Source organism: Thalassophryne amazonica, chromosome 13 (genome assembly GCF_902500255.1).
Source record: "Thalassophryne amazonica chromosome 13, fThaAma1.1, whole genome shotgun sequence".
Lineage (NCBI taxonomy): Eukaryota > Metazoa > Chordata > Actinopteri > Batrachoidiformes > Batrachoididae > Thalassophryne > Thalassophryne amazonica.
Genome location: NC_047115.1, coordinates 96,914,305 through 96,936,091, shown reverse-complemented (window position 1 = coordinate 96,936,091; position 21,787 = coordinate 96,914,305). Strand labels below are relative to the sequence as shown.

The following is a 21,787-nucleotide window of genomic DNA, read 5'->3' as shown; positions in this document are numbered from 1 at the left end:
ATCCTCTGGTTCAGGCTAAGAAATGCAGCTGGAGCCGTCAAACAGAGGAACGTTTTTAAAAACCTGTTTATTCACAAGTAATTTCCATGATAAGGAATTAAAGTATTTCCAGACACTGTCTTCCAAAACAAGGGCGTCATGTGTAGGGATGGGTATTAATAAGATTTTATCGATATCAATACCATTATTGATACCTCTTGTGAATTTTCTGTGTACTAAAAGTAGGCTTTACAGGTTTTCTATGTGAACAACATTTTATTGAGTCTTAAATAGGGATGGGTATCGAGAACCGGTTCCTTTCGGGTACCGTTAAGAAATTATTCGATCCACCGACATCAATAACCTTTCTGCTTAACGATTCCCTTATCGGTCCTTCAGAGTGGCCGTTGTTTTTGGGGGTGTTTGTCAGAAAAATGATCATTTCTCTACACTGATTACAGAACCTGCAGTGGGTCTGTAATCAACGTTTCTGCAGCGCTGCTTTGCTTTGAACCTTGAACCAATCAAAGCAGTGATTCGTAGATCGAAACAATGCTTCGATCTGCTGCTTCGTTGATTCATTGTTACCTCCGTCAAGGAGGTTATGTTTTCTGTCGCGTTTGTTTGTCTGTCTGTCAGCAGGATAACTCAAAAAGTTTTGAACGGATTTTGATGAGGTTTTGTGGAGTGGTTGGAAATGACAAGAGGAACAAGTGATTAAATTTTAGTGGTGATCCGGATCACCACTAAAATTCATCTAGGAATTTTTTAAAGGATTCTTCACCATTGCAGGATAGGGGGAATTTTGACATTCTAGTTTCTAACTCCACAAAAACAAGGCAGAAAGGCTTGAAAAAAATTAGGGTGTAACATAGTCAAATGTTCTATCAAACAACAAAGTTTGGTGATGATCGGATCCGGATTCTGGATCTGGTGATCCAGAATATGCAAAAATATAGGGAAAATAGAAAATGTGTCAGTGTGAGGTGACAAATGAAGCTAGAGATGCACAACTAACACCAAACTGTAGCTGAATCTGTACTGATTCACTAAGGTGTCATCAGATTTGATGTAGCTTCAAATGTTATGGAGCTAGATCCAGAAGAAATACAGTAACTTTTGAACTAATAAAGACATAAAAGTGATTCCAAGTTCTAGTGGTATGTTTTCATGGTCAAGGACGTCAAATATAAAGGAAAGAAAAGTGTATGTATCAGTTTTGGTTGCAACACTGAATTGTTGAAAAGATCACTGTGACAAGGAGGGAATCTCTTTAGGGTCAGTGACTCTATGGCCTTGTTTAGAGAAGTGTTTCATAAATGTTAATAAAAAATTAATATATTTGCAGTTTAGTTGAATAATAAATTGAATTTTGTCTCTTATTTGTTTTTGTCTATAAGCACATGCAATATCAATATCAGTGCTCAGATGACAGTAGCTTTTGGGAAAGGTGCAAGTTGTAATAAACTGTGATGCCAAGCGCTAAGGATACATGCTATCTAGCCACAGCAGATGAAACTTTTTTTTTACTGAGCAAACATCATTGTTAGACTTTTTTAGGTTCAATGATTCCACGGCATGTAGATGTTATGGCGTCAGTGACCCCATGGCCTTGGCGGAGGTTTGCACTCTGAGTGCTTCTAGTTTTATTTCGTTTTATCTTAATTTTTCCCTGCTAAAACCCTAAAGAGCATATGTCTGTGAGTATTATTTACCTTTTCTATGTTAAACCGACCTGTTATGGTCTCCTGAAACAGCTGATAGATGTATTTTATAACTTAAAAACGGACCGATGCTAAGGCGTTAGCATGTCTATGGCATTTAAATGTTAAAGTTAGCATTAGCTGTTCACATCTTGGCATGTTTGTGTGCATTTGTTTTCTGTGTAATAATGGCTCGGAGTTCGTTGTCAGAAAAGAGTCAAATTGTAATTTTTGTTATTTATTTTTATTCATAGTATATTAATAATAATAGCAACAACAACAGTAATAATAACTCATAATAACTAATAATGCTACAATACAATTTTAGAGAAACAGACAAAAAGAACCTGATAAAACAAAACAACAGAAAAGATAAAACCGACTAACAATGAACATAAATAAATATATAAGTAAATAAGTGTTTTCTGTGAACACCTAGTGACTCTTACACCTCCACTTCATCCCTGTTTTAAGTTTAATGGCAATTTGTTTCGGTCAAACCATATTTTCAATGTGTTAATTTCTTCAGTGATTTCCTCCAGAACTACCTGCCAAGTTAGAAAACTGCTGCATCCTAGTAAGAGCAGAATACTACTGGAATGAATTTGAATAAGGAAAGTTGGGTTTTTCCTTCACTAAATGGATGCTGCACTCACTGCAGTTTATTGTCTGGAATAGCCCCAGATTGTATTTCAGAGCTTCTAGAATTCAAACATTTTCATGCAGGTGGTGTTGGGGGGTAATTTTGGGTTTCAGCTTTTTTTTTTTTTTTTTCACCACTTTCATCCCTGAATATGTCAATTGCGAGTCACGTTTGTGCAGATTAAAGTCACTAACTGGGACTCCTGTCTTGTTGGGAGAAAAAACAAGAATCATCCTCCGTTCTGTTCACACAGCTCCAAACGCTGCGCGGCTTAAAGTAAATAAATAAATATGAACTTCTGGACATAAATAATGGCCTTCACGTCAATGGTTGCACTGATTAGCGCCTGCATGTCCTCGGCCCAACTGCCAGGTCCCTCACAATTCCTGCACTTAACACACCGGGCCTTTCTTCCCCTCTCTCCCTTCATCATATGATGGCTACTGCAGAAAGGTTATAGACATCTGGAGACTACTGAGCCAAAACACGCCACTTCAAACGACCTTTGTTGCCGGGACGGCGGTTGGATCGAACTCCGGACGACTCGCACTAAAGACCATTCCTCTACCAGGATACCTGCATACTGGTGACTTTGGCTAGCGGCGACTACATCCGAGGCTAACGGCGGCTACAACCGAGGCTGGCGGCGGCTACATCCGAGGCTAACGGCGGCTGCATCCGAGGCTAACGGCGGCGGCTGCATCCGAGGCTAACGGCGGCTGCATCCGAGGCTAACGGCGGCTGCATCCGAGGCTAACGGCGGCGGCTGCATCCGAGGCTAACGGCGGCGGCTGCATCCGAGGCTAACGGCGGCTGCATCCGAGGCTAACGGCGGCGGCTGCATCCGAGGCTAACGGCGGCGGCTGCATCCGAGGCTAACGGCGGCGGCTACATCCGAGGCTAACGGCGGCGGCTACAACCGAGGCTAACGGCGGCTGCATCCGAGGCTAACGGCGGCGGCTGCATCCGAGGCTAACGGCGGCGGCTGCATCCGAGGCTAACGGCGGCGGCTGCATCCGAGGCTAACGGCGGCGGCTGCATCCGAGGCTGGCGGCGGCTACGACCGAGGTTGGCGGCGGCTACGACCGAGGCTAACGGCGGCTACGACCGAGGCTAACATCGGGGCGGGTTGGTGTGCGGCGACCGGACCTGTGGTGATAGAGACTATAAGTGAGAATTGTTTTACAATTTATAGTGGCCAGTACTAAATCACAATAGTCAGCATGGCACCACCTAAGAAAACGGATAAACTTCAGGAAGACATAGAGGAGATAAAGACCTCATTAAACCGTATATCAAAAGCCATGTCTAATCTAGACAAGTTGACGGAGGAGATTAAAGAGCTCAAAAAACTTGTTAAAGAGAAAGACAGGATTATTAAGAAGCTTGAACAACGTGTGGATGAACTTGAACAATACTCTAGAAAATATGTTGTTATAATATCTGGTTTAGAAACAAAACATCGGTCTTATGCAAGGGTAGTGGATTCTAGTGGAGCCAATGGGGAGGATGCACCACCTGAAGAACTTCAAACATTGGAACAAGAAGTCACAAATTTTTTATATCAAAAAGGTGTTGTCATCCATCAAGACACTATATCAGACTGTCATACTATTCCATCCAAAGATAGTAAAAATAAACTATCTAACATTGTTATACGATTTACAAGCAGAAAATACAAAAATGAATTATTAAGACAGGCAAAGGAACAAGTGTCTATATAAATGAGCATCTAACAAAAAAATGCAGATATTGCTAGGGAAGCAAGACTACTAAAAAAACAAACACATTGTTGCTACATGGGTCTGGAACTGTAGGGTGTAGATTAGAGTGAAAGAAGGAACAAATGGTATACAAATCAAAAACATGGATGACCTTACAAAATACAGACCTGAATAGACAATCAAGTATGACGCCAGTTGGTAATTTGACCAACAAAAATCAGATCAAATATGAAAATAGATGATAAAATATATGACATAGACACCAACACTGATGAAAGTATATCTGACTTAAAAACAATTGGTTGTGAGTATTACATGGAAGAAGAGCTAAATAGTGAAAAAACTGCGGAAGATACCCTGTCACTCATACATATAAACAGCCGAAGCTTGTATTGTAAAATGTCAAAAATAAAAGATTATTTAAATCAGTTTAAAAATAGATTCAGCATTATTGCAATCACAGAATCTTGGCTTAAAGATGACCTCATGGCTGATGTTCAAATGGAGGGATATGAGCTGTATTTTGTAATCAGAAGAGATAAAAAACAGATCTGACATGTACAACTGTAGAAGAAATGACAATTATAGATGATGTCATAGAAATTGTAACAGTGGAAATTGTACATGAAACATCTAAGAATATTCTAATTATCTGTGTATACAGAGCACCAGAGTCTTGCGTTGTGAAATTTACAGATAAAATAATAGAATTATTCCATCAAATCAAAAACAAAACGCTTTTTATGTGTGGAGACATTAACATTAATATAGAAAGCTCCAGTTGCCAAAGAACAAGTGATTTTGTGAATTCAATGTATAGTTTGGGTTTATTCCCCTTGATAACAAAATCAACCAGAATTGCATCGCAAAGTGCAACTGTAATTGACAATATATTCACAAATAGAACAGATGAAATTATTAAGAATGGGATCTTGATGATAGATCTTAGTGATCATTTACCAGTTTTTTCAATATTTAAATACAAAAATTGGTACAAGAAAAAAACTTGTAAATTTTAAAAGAGATAAATCAGTACAAACCCTGGCAATAATTATGGAATCACCGGCCTCGGAGGATGTTCATTCAGTTGTTTAATTTTGTAGGAAAAAAAAGCAGATCACAGACATGATACAAAACTAAAGTCATTTCAAAAGGCAATTTTCTGGCTTTAAGAAACACTATAAGAAATCAGGAAAAATAACTGTGGCAGTCAGTAACGGTTACTTTTTTAGACCAAGCAGAGGAAAAAAAATATGGTCTCACTCAATTCTGAGGAATAAATTATGGAATCACCCTGTAAATTTTCATCCCCAAAACTAACACCTGGATCAAATCAGATCTGCTCATTAGTCTGCATCTAAAAAGGAATGATCACACCTTGGAGAGCTGTTGCACCAAGTGGACTGACATGAATCCTGGCTCCAACACAAGAGATGTCAATTGAAACAAAGGAGAGGATTATCAAACTCTTAAAAGAGGGTAAATCATCACGCAATGTTGCAAAAGATGTTGGTTGTTCATAGTCAGCTGTGTCTAAACTCTGGACCAAATACAAACAACATGGGAAGGTTGTTAAAGGCAAATATACTGATAGACCAAGGAAGACATCAAAGCGTCGACAGAAAACTTAAAGCAATATGTCTGAAAAATCAAAAATGCACAACAAATGAGGAACGAATGGGAGGAAACTGGAGTCAACGTCTGTGACCAATCTGTAAGAAACCGCCTAAAGGAAATGGGATTTACATACAGAAAAGCTAAACAAAAGCCATCATTAACACCTAAACAGAAAAAAACAAGGGGTTACAATGGGCTAAGGAAAAGCAATCGTGGACTGTGGATGACTGGATGAAAGTCATATTCAGTGATGAATCTCGAATCTGCATTGGGCAAGGTGATGATGCTGGAACTTTTGTTTGGTGCCATTCCAATGAGATTTATAAAGATGACTGCCTGAAGAGAACATGTAAATTTCCACAGTCATTGATGATATGGGGCTACATGTCAGTTAAAGGCACTGGGGAGATGGCTGTCGTTACATCATCAATAAATGCACAAGTTTACATTGATATTTTGGACACTTTTCTTATCCCATCAATTGAAAGGATGTTTGGGGATGATGAAATCATTTTTCAAGATGATAATGCATCTTACTATAGAGCAAAAACTGTGAAAACATTCCTTGCAAAAAGACACATAGGGTCAATGTCATGGCCTGCAAATAGTCCGGATCTTAATCCAATTGAAAATCTTTGGTGGAAGTTGAAGAAAATGGTCCATGACAAGGCTCCAACCTGCAAAGCTGATCTGGCAACAGCAATCAGAGAAAGTTGGAGCCAGATTGATGAAGAGTACTGTTTGTCACTCATTAAGTCCATGCCTCAGAGACTGCAAGCTGTTATAAAAGCCAGAGGTGGTGCAACAAAATACTAGTGATGTGTTGGAGCGTTCTTGTGTTTTTCATGATTCCATAATTTTTTCCTCAGAATTGAGTGATTCCATATTTTTTCCCCTCTGCTTGGTCTAAAAAAGTAACCGTTACTGACTGCAACAATTTTTTTTCCTGATTTCTTATAGTGTTTCTTAAAGCCAGAAAGTTGCCATTTGAAATGACTAGTTTTGTGTCATGTCTGTGATCTGCTTTTTTTCCCTACAAAATTAAACAACTGAATGAACATCCTCCGAGGCCAGTGATTCCATAATTTTTGCCAGGGGTTGTAAAAGCCTTAGAGGCACTAAATTATGACCTTAAAAATCAAAATTGGGAAGAACTAAACGTCAGGAACTGTTTTGTTGGAGGTGATTTCAATTGTCATCTAAACCCAATTATGGATAAATCTCCTCAGGGTAAGTTATATCTTCTACCCCAAGCCAAAGCTCTCTCCACTTTATGTGAGGAGCTGGACTGTGTGGAGGACACAACATTTAGTAGACAAAGAATTCACTTTTTTCTCCAGAGTGCACTCGTGTTATATGAGAATAGATTATTTTTTTGTTCCGAACCGTATATTACCATCAATCTTGTCCAGCTCGATTGGTAACATAGTCATATCTGACCACGCTGCATTTTTCATTAATTGTAATATCGGGAGCTCGTCCCCTCAGAATAGACTGACTTCGACTCCTCCATTTTGTATGATCACAAATTCATAACTTACTTTACTGAAGAATTCAAACAGGTTTTATTAATTAATATACCCTCCACAGATAATTCTTCATTACTTTGGGAGACATCAAAGGCTTATTCAAGAGGGCTCATTACTTCATATACAAAGAATAAAAGGTGTAGACAGGTTGAACAGAGGACGATTTTAGAAAGTAAACTGAAATGTGCGGAGGAGGAATAGTGCCCATATGTGTGTAGCGGCGGACTGGGTGGAAGAACCTATTTCTCTCTGGCTTGATATAGAAAGTTCCATGTCCAACCTCCCTCTGAAAAATTTACTATTCCTGAAAAAAGGTAAACTTCTAAAAATATTCTGTAGTAACCCTCTCACTTTATGTACTGTCAGAGCTTGGCAAATAATTCAAAAGATGGAGGGTAGGTCTCACTTAACATCTCTCTTCACTCCGTTATGTGGCAATCCCCTTTTCCGGCCTGGGACTTTGGACTCTGGTTTTTCTGTGTGGGCGGAAAAAGGTATCTCTAGCCTTTCTGATTTGATGGACAGATCAAACCTAATGTCCTTCAATCAGTTAGTAAATAAATACGGAATTCACAGACCTGACTTTTTTTCGGTACCTGCAAGTGAGAGATTATATCCTAAAGAACACAACTATACTTACCAACCAAACTGTCACTGATTGTGAAAAACAACTATTTCAGCCTAAACTTAAATGCTCTGTTAAGATTTGCTATGGTTTATTGAGAGAATATGAAGGCTCAGATTTGGCTCATTTGAAGGGGACATGGGAGAGGGAGTTAGCTTTGGTGATCAGTGACGAGGCCTGGAATGAAACTTGGGAGAACGCAGGGTCTTTGAGTGTTTGTAATAGGGTAAAAGCAATGCAACTTAAGATTTTGCATCGTGTTCATATATCTCCTTCTCAGCGTCACAGATTTAATTCAGACCTTTCTCCGCTCTGCCCTAAGTGTAAAACAGAGGTGGGTAACCTCACTCACTGTCTTTGGTCCTGTAGGAAAATACAACAATTTTGGTTTAGTATAAAAGGTGAATTGTACAAGATCCTTTCTATTATTACTGAATGTAACCCATTGTATATGTTGCTGGGAATGACAAATAACATTAAGAAGAAATGTGAAAGACAACTTTACATGCTTACTTTTTGTGCTAGGAAATGTGTCCTCTCGAACTGGATTATAGACAAAGCCCCATCAAGAACACAGTGGCAGCGGACTGTTCTTGAATACATTTCATTGGACTTCCTAACGAGTAAGCTACATAATAGGGAAGATGCGTTCTATAAAATATGGGACCCTTATTTGCGGTATGTTGGTCTGGATCTGGCAGCTATTTTTTCGCGGGGCTTTCTGTGATGTACAAAGGTTATTTTACCAATAGTGGAATGCCCATGATTCTTTTTTTAAACTGTATCTTTTTTTTTTTTTTTTTTAGGAGTTTGGTTTCTTTTTTTTATTTTGAGCTGGGGTGTTGTTGTTGTTATATATTTGGTTCCGTCTTTGTTTTGTGTTTGTGTAAAAAGAAAATTAATAAATATATGTAAAAAAAAAAAAACAAAATTGGGAAGAAGTTTATGTCAGCGACGTTAACGTAGCATATAATTCATTTATGAAAATACTGATGAAATCATATAATAAAAACTGTAAATTAATAAAAATGAGTAAGAAAAGAGTAAATAAACCATGGCTGACTAAGGGAATAAAAATGCTTATGTAAAGAAAAACTATTTATATAGGTGCTTCTTAAAAATGCAAACAAAGGAAACAGAACACAGATACAAAAATATAAAAATAAACTATTGACAATAATTAGGAAACAAAAAAGATTATTATAGTGAACAATTAAATAAGAGTAAAGATAATATAAAGGCAACATGGGGAATTATAAATAGTGTGATTAAAAGTGATGGCGCGAAATCAACTTTTCCAAATTACTTTGGCAAGGAAAATAAAGAGATATATGACATAAAAGAAGTTGCAAATGAGCTTAATGATTATTTTTCAAATGTGGGATCAAGTCTGGTGGGAAATAAACTAATAGAAGATAAATTAAATACACTTGTAAATACAGTCAATAGTATTTTCCTTGACAATGTGGAAAAAGATGAAATAAGAAATATTGTAAAAAACTGTGTAAGCAAAAGATCAACTGACTATGAAGATTTAGACTATGAAGATTTAGACATGATGACTGTAAAAAGTATAATAGAAACTGTTATTGAACCATTCACTTACATTTGTAATCTGTCTCTGTCAACACGAATTTTCCCAGACGAAATGAAAATTGCCAAGGTAGTCCCATTACATAAAAATGGAGACAAACACAATTTTTCAAATTACAGGCCAGTGTCATTGCTTCCACAGTTTTCTAAAATTATGGTAAAAGTTTCTGTGACAATGTTGGACAAATTCATTGAGAAACATCATATTTTAAATAATGCTCAGTATGGATTCAGAACAAAACATTCGACAGCTATGGCAATTATGGAATTAACAGAGAAAATATCAACAACAATAGATAAGGATTATTTTGTAAGTATTTTTATCGACCTGAAAAAAGCTTTTGATGTTATCGACCACTCAAGATTGCTTTACAAATTACAACAATATGGAATTAGAGGTATTGCACATCAGTGGGTAAAAAGCTACTTAGAATAAAGAAAACAGTTTGTTCAGCTAATACTAAATCAGAACTGTGTAACACTATTTATGGAGTACCACAAGGGTCGGTACTTGGACCCAAACTGTTTATTTTGTATATCAATGACTTTGTGAATGTATCTAAAGTACTTGGCAGCATATTATTTGCTGATGATACAACATTATTTTACCCTGGATCAGACATACAGGAAGTAGTACAAGTGATAAATACAGAGTTGGAAAAAGTTAAACATTGGTTTGATATAAACAGACTGTCACTAAATCTTAATAAGACAAATTTCATATTATTTAATGACAGAGTGGGAAATAATGATGTGTCATTAGAAATAGATGGAATGGACATACAAAGGGTAAAAGAAACAAAATTTCTAGGAGTCATGATTGATGAAGATCTTACATGGAAGTCACACATAAATTACATAAAAGGAAAAATAGCGAAAGCCATTGCTGTTTTGCATAAAGTAAAATTTTCATTAAATAGTTATGGTTTATTAACATTGTACAATTCATTGATTGTCCCATATTTAACGTATTGTGTAGAAATCTAGGGATCAACATGTACAACCTATACACAACCATTATTTATTCTGCAGAAAAGAGCTTTAAAAATGATTAGTAATAGTTGTTTTAGAGATCCATCTAATCCATTATTCATTAAGTATAGGGTACTTAAATGTCATGATTTAGTTGATTTGAAAATATTACAAACAATGTATCAAGCTAACAAAAATACCTTACCAATAAACATTCAAAATATGTTTGAAAAAAGAGTAAGTAGTTACAATTTGAAAGGAATAGAAGTCTTTAAAAAAACAAGATTCAGAATCAAAGTAAAGGAACGGAGTATTGCAGTGAATAGTGTAAAATTATGGAACAACCTCAACAAAGAAATCAAAGAATCAAGGTCACTTAAATTATTTAAAAAAACGTATTAAACTAGATGTATTAAGTAAGTATGAAACTATGAAATAAGTCAGTGGGTTGTGACAGTCTAAAATGTAATCTGTTAATAATGTTTAAAATGTTTTAAGTCTAACATGTAACCTGTTAAAAATGTAATCTTTTAAATAATGGCTAAAATTATGAAATAAGTCAGTGGTATGTAACAAAGTCAAAAAAATGTAATTTGTTAAATAATGTTGAATAATGATGCTTAAAACTGAAAGATTGTATTGTAAAAACGGGCAGAAAATATAAGACTTGTTCTTCTCTCGGCTCCTTTTCATTCAGTGTCTTGTAATGTACTCATTTCTGCTTTTCTTTTAAATGAATAAAATAAATATTGAAGAAAAAAAAACTACATGGTGGATCCTTGATACGTGAACATAAACAGAAATAAAATCTGTAGTTCTTGTCAAAAGCATTTCCTTCAGACATTATTGGCATGAATGTCTTTCTATACATCTGAGCTGAGCTCTTGCAGCTGGCTGTGCTGCATGTCAGGATGTAATTCAGAAAGAATGCAGGACGTCTCATTTTGGGAGGGGAAAAAAAAAAAACACGTTTTAGTCTATCCATCCATCCATCCATCCATCCATTTTCTTCCGCTTTATCTGGAGTCGGGTCGCGGGGGCAGCAGCTCAAGCAAAGCTGCCCAGACCTCCCAATCCACACACACCTCCCCCCGCTCCTCCGGGGGAACCCCAAGGCGTTCCCAAGCCAGCTGAGAGACGTAGTCCCTCCAGCGTGTCCTGGGTCTTCCCCGGGGCCTCCTCCCAATGGGACATGCCCGGAACACCTCTCCAGCGAGGCGTCCAGGGGGCATCCGGAAAAGATGCCCGAGCCACCTCAACTGACTCCTTTCGACATGGAGGAGCAGCGGCTCGACTCCGAGCTCCTCCCGAGTGACCGAGCTCCTCACCCTATCTCTAAGGGAGCGCCCAGCCACCCTGCGGAGGAAACTCATCTCGGCCGCTTGTACTCGCAATCTCATTCTTTCGGTCATGAGCCAAATCTCATGACCATAGGGGAGGATCGGAACGTAGATCGATCGGTAAATCGAGAGCTTTGCCCCCCTACTCAGCTCTCTCTTCACCACGACGGTCCGATACAGCGACCGCATCACTGCAGATGCTGCACTGATCCGTCTATCGATCTCACGCTCCATCCGTCCTTCACTCGTGAACAAGACCCCGAGATACTTAAACTCCTCCACTTGAGGCAAGGACACTCCACCGACATGAAGAGGGCAAAGCACCTTTTTCTGGTTGAAAACCATGGCCTCGGATTTGGAGGTGCTGATTTTCATCCCGGACACTTCACACTCGGCTGCAAACCACCCCAGTGCACGCTGAAGGTCCTGATTTGACAAAGCCAACAGAACCACATCGTCCGCAAACAGCAGAGACGAGATTCTGTGGTTCCCAAACCAGACCCCCTCTACACCCTGGCTGCGTCTAGAAATTCTGTCCATAAAAATAATGAACAGAACCGGTGACAAAGGGCAGCCCTGGCGGAGGCCAACGTGCACTGGAAACAGGTTTGACTTACTACTGGCAATGCGAACCAAGCTCCTGCTGCGGTCGTACAGGGACCGGATAGCCCTTAGCAAAGGACCCGGACCCCGTACTCCTGGAGCACTCCCCACAGGGTGCCCCAAGGGACACAGTCAAACGCCTTCTCCAGATCCACAAAACACATGTGGACTGGTTGGGCGAACTCCCATGAACCCTCAAGCACCCGATGGAGCGTGTAGAGCTGGTCCAGTGTGCCGCGACCAGGACAAAAACCACACTGCTCCTCCTGAATCCGAGGTTCGACCATCAGTCGAAGTCTCCTCTCCAGTACTCTGGAATAGACCTTACCGGGGAGGCTGAGGAGTGTGATCCCCCTATAGTTGGAACACACCCTCCGGTCCCCCTTCTTAAACAGAGGGACCACCACCCCGGTCTGCCAATCCAGAGGCACTGTCCCCGATCACCACGCGATGCTGCAGAGGCGTGTCAGCCAAGACAGTCCCACAACATCCAGAGACCTAAGGTACTCAGGATGGATTTCATCCACCCCAGGAGCCTTGCCACCGAGGAGCTTTCTAACCACCTCGGTGACTTCGGTCTGGATAATGGATGAGTCCGCCTCTGAGTCCCCAGTCTCTGCTTTCTCTCTGGGAGACATGACGATGGGATTGAGGAGATCCTCGAAGTACTCCTTCCACCGCCCGACAACATCCCCAGTCAGGGTCAACAGCTCCCCACCCGCACCATAAACAGTGCTGGTGGAGAGCTGCTTCCCCCTCCTGAGGCGTCGGATGGTTTGCCAGAATCTCTTCGAGGCCGACCGATAGTCCTCCTCCATGGCCTCCCCGAACTCCTCCCAGACCCGAGTTTTTGCCTCTGCGACCACACGGGCTGCGGCACGCTTGGCCTGCCGGTACCTGTCAGCTGCCTCTGGGGTCCCACCTACCAACAAAGATAAGTAGGACTCCTTCTTCAGCTTGACGGCATCCCTTACTTCCGGTGTCCACCACCGGGTTCGGGGATTGCCGCCGCGACAGGCTCCAGAAACCTTGTGACCACAGCTACGAGCAGCCGCATCGACAATGGAGGTGGAGAACAAGGTCCACTCGGACTCCATGTCTCCAACCTCCCCCGGGATCTGGGAGAAGCTCTCCCAGAAGTGGGAGTTGAAGACCTCGCTGACAGAGGGTTCCGCCAGTCGTTCCCATCAGACCCTCACGATATGTTTGGGCCTGCCAGGTCTGACCGGCTTCCTCCCCTCCCAGCGGATCCAACTCACCACCAGGTGGTGATCGGTCGACAGCTCTGCCCCTCTCTTCACTCGAGTGTCCGAGACACGTGGCCGAAGGTCAGATGATACGACTACAAAGTCAATCATCGACCTCCGGCTCAGGGTGTCCTGGTGCCATGTGCACTTATGGACACCCTTGTGCTCGAACATGGTGTTCGTGATGGACAAACTGTGACTAGCACAGAAGTCCAATAACTGAACACCACTCGGGTTCAGATTGGGGAGGCCGTGCTTCCTGATCACCCCCCTCCAGGTCTCACTGTCGCTGTCCACGTGGGCGTTGAAATCCCCCAGGAAAACAATGGATTCCACGGTCGGAGCGCTATCTAGTACCCCTCCCAGGGACTCCTGGAAGGTCGGATACTCTGCACTGCTGCTCGGCCCGTAGTCCGAGACAACGGTGAGAGACCTGTCCCCAACCCGAACGCGTAGGGACGCGACCCTCTCGTTCACCGGAGTGAACCCCAACACATGGTGACTGAGCTGGGGCGACGTCTCGGTCCTTAATTTTTTACTGGTCATAGAGGTTCTGAACTGCCCTTAGTCTGACCCATCACCTAGGACCTGTTTGCCTTGGGAGACCCTACAGGGAGCACAAAGCCCCCGACAACATAGCTCCTAGGATCATCCGGGTATGCAAACTCCCCCACCACGATAAGGTGGCAGGTAGAGGGGGAGACATTTTAGTCTAATGTAGTTTATTGTCTGTATTATAGTGTTTGGAAAGAGGTGTCATTTTATTTAAAGCGGTGTGTTCTGTCCGCAGTAAAAATGTGTTTTATGAAGGGTTAAAATGGTTCTTCATAATTTAGTGATAAATATGTCATGATTCATGTTAAAAAGGTAATTTGGTTAAAAACAGAAAATATTTACATTCACTTCAGCATTGGTTTACCTCTATTTTATTTTGAAGGTGTAGTCAGTAGTCGCAATGCATTATGGGTAGCAGGAGCGGCAGCTATTCAAAAGGAAAAAGTCACAGAAAGCCTGCCTGTCCATGCTCAAACATTACCTCCTGAGTACTAAACGTTAAATACACCTTCCAAAGCAAGTAAGTTCAATGTGTGTTTTGGTTACTTTATACGTTTTATAGGCTCTCATTTAGAAATCGTTTTGTGAATGTGTTGTTACCAGGAATTAGCCATATCCCAGCTTGTTAAGCTTAGAGCACTGAGTTTTAGCGTAGCAATGCTGCTAATGTTCTAATCAACATGAACAGATAGTGAAAATTGCTGTTTGTTATTGGTGGCAGCTAAGGTTGACTTTGCATTAATGTTCTGGCAACTTTTTGATGCTTTATTTTCTTAGCAAAGAGCTGATGCAGCTTTTTCCATTGAGCTTCTCAAGACACAATTCTGAAAATTGTAAGCTGTGAAGAGGGCCGTAATAAAGGAGCAAGACGCTCAGCTTCCTGGCTCATGAGATGCGGGTTTGGCTTGCTGTTGATCTGCGTTAACATACATGGTGTATCTAACACATAGTGATAGCAGTACACGGTGATTCGTTTTGAAGTTATTAATTCTGACCAGACTCTGTCTCGACAGAGAGCTGCGCAGCATTTGGGGCTGTGCCAATGGAACGGAGGACGTTTCTCATTTCTTGACTGCAACAAGGCAAGAGTCCCAGTTAGTGTCTTTAATCCGCACAAAAGTGACTCACGATTAACATATTTTAATGGCTTTGAGAGGGGTTAAGAAGCGGACTTGCCACTTCTGAAGAGTTGCTGTTGTTGTTGCTACTATTATTATTAATATATAAATAAAAATAAATAAAAAAAATATTGCAATTTTTAATACATTCGACTCTTTTCCGACAACAAACGCTGAGCCATTATTATACAGAAAACAAATGCACAAATGTGCTGAGATGCGAACAGCTAATGCTAACTTTAACACTGAAAACACCATAGACATGCTAACGCGTTAGCATCGGTCCTGTTTTTAAAATATAAAATATATCTATCAACTGTTTCAGAAGACCATAACAGGTTGGTTTAACATAAAAAGGTAAATATTACTCATAGCAAAGGGGAGTCACGCTGCAGAAACGGTTGATTACAGAGCCACTCCAAATGATCGTCTTCCCGACAAACACCCTCAAAAACAACGGCCGCTCTGAAGGACCGATAAGGGAATCGTTAAGCAAAAAGATTATTGATGTCGGTTTATCAAATCATTTCTTAATGATACCTGAAAATAACCGGTTGTCGATACCCAAGCCTAGTCATGTGGTTAATGGTTTTCGGCTTTGGTGATGAAGCCACAGAACAGGTGAGATTAGAAGACTTTGTAAACACAATGTTGTGTGCTGGGGTGTTTGGCTGGCTTGGTTTTTGTTTTCTGTTTCCAGGTGGTATGCATTCAGGACTGAGTGGCTGAGCATTAGGACCTCACCCTGAACACCTGAGGCTTGTTTTCACGTGCAGGTCATCAGGACTCACAGCTGTGGTGTATTTTGTCTTAATCAGAGATTGCTGCATTTAAACCTTGAATGCACAGTGTGTGATTGCCAGAGACTCGACCTTGTGAGCAGACGTGTGAGATCGACGTCAGGAGAACAATCTCACCATCACGGACGCACAGACCGCTCCAGGTTTGACGCCACAGTCTGTGAAGGAGGATTGGGTGAGGTCTCACGCTCTTCAGCACACTTCCTGAGGTAATTTGGTTTTGGTGACTTTTATGAAGTAATGACAGTGGATTTGGTGTCCCTCACACCTTGTGTTAGTGAGCTGTCACGTTATGCTAATTGTCTAATCAGCTTCTGCTGCAGTGGAGATTTGAACTGAGTTGTTCCGTGCCTGCCGGGTGAGAAGCTGATGTATAGATTTAAGCCAGGAAGTGTTTGCTGATTGCGTGCACCTTTGAGTTGTGTCTCTCTGTGTGGAGTTGGACTCACCTCATGTTTTCTTTCTTCACAGACTTGGTTTGTCGCGGCCACCTGGGGGGTGTCGGCGGGGTCCCTGGGTCCGAACTGCTGTGGCTCCGGACCGTTTGCGCTGTTGAGAGCGCGCCGTGTTTCCACCTCACCAGACCGCGGACTTTTTAGTTGTTTAGCACTGCACACTGTTATGTTTATTAAATTCTGTTATCTTTTGAACCGTGCTCTGCTTATTTTATGCTGGGTCCTTTCAAACGCTGGGTCGGTGCTCCGACCGCGTCCGAAACATAACACACAATTTCAATTTAATTTCAATTTATTTAGTTTATATAGCGCCAAATCACAACAAAGCTGTCTCAAAGAGCTTCACACAAGTCTAACCTTACCAACCCCCAGAGCAAGAACACAGGAGACAGTGGTGAGAAAAACTCCCTCTGAAGAAGAAACCTCAAGCAAACCAGACTCAGAAGGGTGACCCTCTGCTTAGGCCATTCTAACAGTTACAAGGCTTTGCAAAGTTTTACAAAGCAGAACATAACACAACAAAAGAAGATGCATTTGATGAGACGTCCAGTCCACAGGCAGGAGTCGCCCAGCAGTGCTGATGACCTTCACTGGCCTGTTCCTGCGGCAGAGTCCGTTCCATGTTTGACATTGTGAGATATTCTCTGCATGTGTTTTCATTCTCAGTTTACATGAAAGCACTTTGAAAATAAAGTTAATGAAATCCATTAAAGTGGAGATGACACTTCAAAAATTAGGGCAAAACTGATAAAAATAGCAAAATATACATACAGTATAGTAAGTTGAAAGTGTTTTTATTCATTATCACTGAAAAATAAAGTTTGTACAGCTTCTCAAAAGTGTGTTTATTGGAAAGCGCGCTTGCAGCGCTCCTTCAGCGGTCACGTGATGCCGTGACATCACAGAATGGAGAATCCCGTCTTTGTTCGATCGACAACAGGAACAGATGGACCTCAGCATGGACAGTGACGAGATCAAGAACTTTTCTGACTCCTCTTCAAGTGTGGATTATTTCTGACTCGGATCCTGAGATTGTCGCAGCAGTGATTAGACCCTACAGATTGGAGCCGTATTTTTCGGACGAACATTCAAACAAGGAGCATTCTGGCAGCGAAAATAATGCCGACGGTGTTTATGGTGGAGCTGAAGCAGAGGCAAGAGACGTGCCAATTCCGATGGATTTTGAAAGGCTGCAGAATATGGAATCGTAAGGGAGGCTTTGATTTTTGTTGCTGCTGTTTGTAACACTCTAATTACTGTATAGCATTTTCGATTCGAGCGTCTGTTTACTGCCTTTGTTACTGTTCCGGAGCCGTGATAGTGTACCTGTTACTTGCGGACCACCGTCATTACCTTCGGGTTTTTGCCGTTTGAGTGCCTGGCATTGCATTCATCCGTGTTTAGTTACGTTATTTTCATGAAAGAATAGGAAATAAATGGCGAAAGTTTAGAAAAAGATCGCCGAAAACAACAGCGAACGTGCCGGCGCTGTGTTTATGTGCCGGCGCCGTGTTTATGTGCCGGCGCCGTGTTTACTACGTAAGTTCCTTGACCATTTCAAGATTACTGTGAACATATTATTTGGGGTTGACATTTTATGTGTTCCTGTGAGCGGTGAGAACATGGAGACGGTAGAGGAAAGAGTCTGCTGTCGGGAGCAAATGCGTGTGTGCGAGCGGAGTGAGGGGCAGCCTGACATTTCGTGCATCGCACAACACCGCGGCTTTCGATCAATCTGCCTGGACTTGAAAAGGCTAAAACCTTTCGCCCTTGTGTTTGTGAAATATGCTGCGACACACTGGTCAGGCATATCGACAAACAAGTCCCTGAGAGCTGTGTTTAATCAAAGTTTCTGCCGCTAAACAAAGTGTAAACAACGGCTGCCAGGCGCGCAAGCCGATACGGTCTACATGTAGTGACGTATTTTAGGCTTTAGTGCTCAGCGGGAAGCTGATAACGGGGCATGCACATTTTTCGGTGGCGGGACGTTCAAATGTTATATGTAACGGGAGAACCGCATACACTTTCCTAAAACGTTTAGGTTGACCGAATTATATAACCTTTGTTACATGTAATAAGACTATGCTGTCTTTAAGTGTCATCTCCACTTTAATACTCGGTCATCTTTGATGGGCCCTTGTTAAAATGAGGACAGACTGTGGGGACCCCATTAAATGTTACTCATATAGGATGGTCTGTTGTAAAATCAGATTACATGCTGTGAACGGCATTAATGCTGGGTCACAGATGATGTGGTTGAGACATACCTAGGCCTTATAATGGTTCTTTCTGGAGTCTCAGCACGAGAGGATTCCAGGCTGGACAGGGGAGAGCTCGACGCAGACTGTTTCTTCCACTGTTAAAGATGGAGAGGAAACTTAAAGAGTGCATTCTGTCTCTTAGGGCCTACATGCACTGTAATGCAGCAGATGAATGTTACCTGGCTCAGACCTTGTGATGAACTGTAGGAACTGTAGATGGCATTTCTGCTAGTGCCCGAGCCTCTTGTAGATACATGGATTCCACTGCCAGAGCTTATTGAGGACGTGCGAGACCTCTTCATGTTGAAGTCCTCTGTCACTGGCGGCATGCCTCGTTTCAGTCTCCCTGTTCTGAACAAGAAAGGAAACCCCATGAGCTCAACAGAACCAAACCAAAGGCAGTCAAAACTCAACTGAGACTAAACCTCAGATGCTGTTTAGAACTTACTCAGATCCTTGTTGTGATGATGCTCCAGTGGGTAAAAGTGACTCAGAAGCTGTGTGTGCACTGCCAACACTGTTGTTGCGCCTAGGTGGATAAAAACAGAAGGATAACACTCATAACACTGACTGAATACAACACATCCCAAACATTACCATCATCAAGAGCTAGTCAAGCAAAGTGCAAGGCTTTAACCCCTTAAAGCCACAGTCAACCAGGGACGAGGCCCAGCCCCGGGAAGTAGTATTCACAATGGTTTGCTGGTTGGGCAATAAAACAATTGTGATTATATATCAAAAAAGGCGGGGAGCGGGGGCGTTAGATGACAATGATAAATACATTCAGTCAAGCATGTTTTCAGTGCGTGCTAAGACTGGAACCGCCTGCAGCCTAAAGCTTAACATAACACCAGCACAACAGCCCATCAGCCTCAACATTACAAATTTGTCCATTCCCCATGAAGACGCACACTGTGAAGATGCATGTAGCTGTACATTGTAAAAGAAAAGATGTTGGACAATGAGGACGTTCCAGTGAGGGAAGCAGAGGAGGTAAAACCAAAGAAAGGGCACAGGCCATCAAAATGTTTCTTTGTTTCTGTTCAGATCAAACAACGATGAAGTCTGTTTCTTGGGACCTTATAATACAACAAACCTGTTTTATCACCTACAAAAATACCATCCAAACACACTGACTGACAAAAAGAACAGAGTAATGAGGCTAAGAGCAAAGTGTTCCTCAGCAGTAAAACTCACATACAGTGGATTCAGGTGGACCAGATTTTTTTTTCCATTATCATAGAAATCCGCTAATATGCAGGGATGAGATTGGCAAATTCGATTTTCAGAGGAAAATAAGCCAGGGTCCAGGGGCCGCAGGCCCCATTGTGCTTTCCCGGGAAGGTCACATTTGCCTATGTAATCACCCACTTTCTCTGTTATGCTCTCCTCTTTCCTGCCTATTTTCACAGTTAATGTCACTGTTTTGTCCAGCCATGCCCATCGGAACTTGTTCTTCACCTCTTTATCAATTTCTAGGACCGCGGATTCTTCGCCTCTTGGAATTAATTTCGCCATTTTGCATTTGCAACACCGAAGAAAGGGCGGGAGAAACGCATATATAACCTTTGCGCTGATTGGTCATAAGCTTTGTAATAACCAATGAAAACGTGCGTAAGTAATAACTTCGACTGCGCTTCGATACCGTCTCGGTTTTTATGATTTGTTGGAGGGAAAACTACTGAATATTGGAAGTTGAAAGACTACACAGTTACCTCCCTTACACTACATGCTCATTGTGCACCTACTTCATACCGGTCACTGATCAACACAGCATTACTTCCGCGTTCGGGTGACTGACGGACTGATCAAACTCGCTGCGTCGGCAATAACAAACAAAGACCACTCAGTGTTCTGAATAGACGACAATTTTATTAAACGAAGGTACTCCTGGCATAAATTTTTTTTTTTGCATTCTTCCCCCCACCCCTAAAATTTTCTCAACAGATTTGGACGTTTCACAAAATCAACTCCCGGGACTGTCAAATCCGCGGAGATCCGCGAATCCGCCGAAAAATGTCATCCCTGAATATGTATAAAACGGATTAGTTACAGCCAGGAGGCACCAAATGATCTACGCGGAATCCCCAGCACCTGCCTCATTTAATGACCGTGTCAAAACTTTGTCTAAAAAAAATAAACGCCTGCCTTAAATAAGCGCAGGGCATTACGTGCATTAAAAGGATTACATTTGTTCAAGTCACTGTTTTTTCTAAGTCTGTTGCTAAGTGGTACCTTAAAATCCTAAAGCCTGATTTATGCTTCTACAAGTCTGTGACAATGCAATGATGTTGACGTGTGTGTGACCCTTTTAAAGTTCTGTGTCACATTGGTGGAACAGTGGCTTTTTCTGGATTAATTTGTCCCTCAATGAGCTCCACTTCTTTATACAATCATCAACCTCCAAACCAATGATATGTCATTTGAACATCTTTTTCTGACTCTGTGTTGTAAAGTTGGTTATATTTGCGGACTTTTTTGCCAAACGTATTTGAACCATGATTAAAATGTGATCAGTGTGCGCACTGCAAAACCTTTAGTGAAACCAGAAAAGTGATCAATCACAGCCCTTGTGGTCCCTGTCGTTTCAACCAGGCTATGGAGAGGGTTCGCAGCCATGCAGAGGGCTCTGATCTTAAGTTGTCTTTGGTTCGTCACACCCAGGGATATCTGTTTGAAACTTAACAACATGTTACAGTGCAGAACTTCTGTTGTGCCTGGACACACCCAAACTGCTCTCTGTGGTACATGCCATGGGGCGGGACATTTTATCCGATGTGAGCAAAAATCCGTTATACAAAATCCATTATTTTACAGTGTTTATTACATGGAAAACCATTCAAAAATATTGGGACTTTTGCTTTTGTCTGTTGATTGCGAGTATCCAGTTTACATGATGACAGTTTAGGCGAGTTTTACTGTACTTAAAAAAAAAAAAAAGACATCAGGATATCACAATTGTTATTGATTTCTTAATGGAGAAGATATGGAACCAGTGAGTATTGTTGAAAAGAAGGCTTCAG

General features: G+C 41.5%; 1 protein-coding gene across 1 annotated transcript in view; it reads right to left on the bottom strand.

Moving 5' to 3' along the window:
* pom121 (POM121 transmembrane nucleoporin) overlaps window positions 1-21,787 on the bottom strand; it is a gene marked incomplete at its 5' end in the record, with an annotated part of 95,869 nt that overhangs the window by 43,796 nt on the left and 30,286 nt on the right. The window contains 3 exons of the mRNA XM_034184424.1: window positions 18,771-18,859; window positions 18,944-19,115; window positions 19,213-19,293. Coding sequence (XP_034040315.1) covers window positions 18,771-18,859; window positions 18,944-19,115; window positions 19,213-19,293 — 342 coding nt within the window. The remainder of the gene's footprint in view (window positions 1-18,770; window positions 18,860-18,943; window positions 19,116-19,212; window positions 19,294-21,787) is intronic.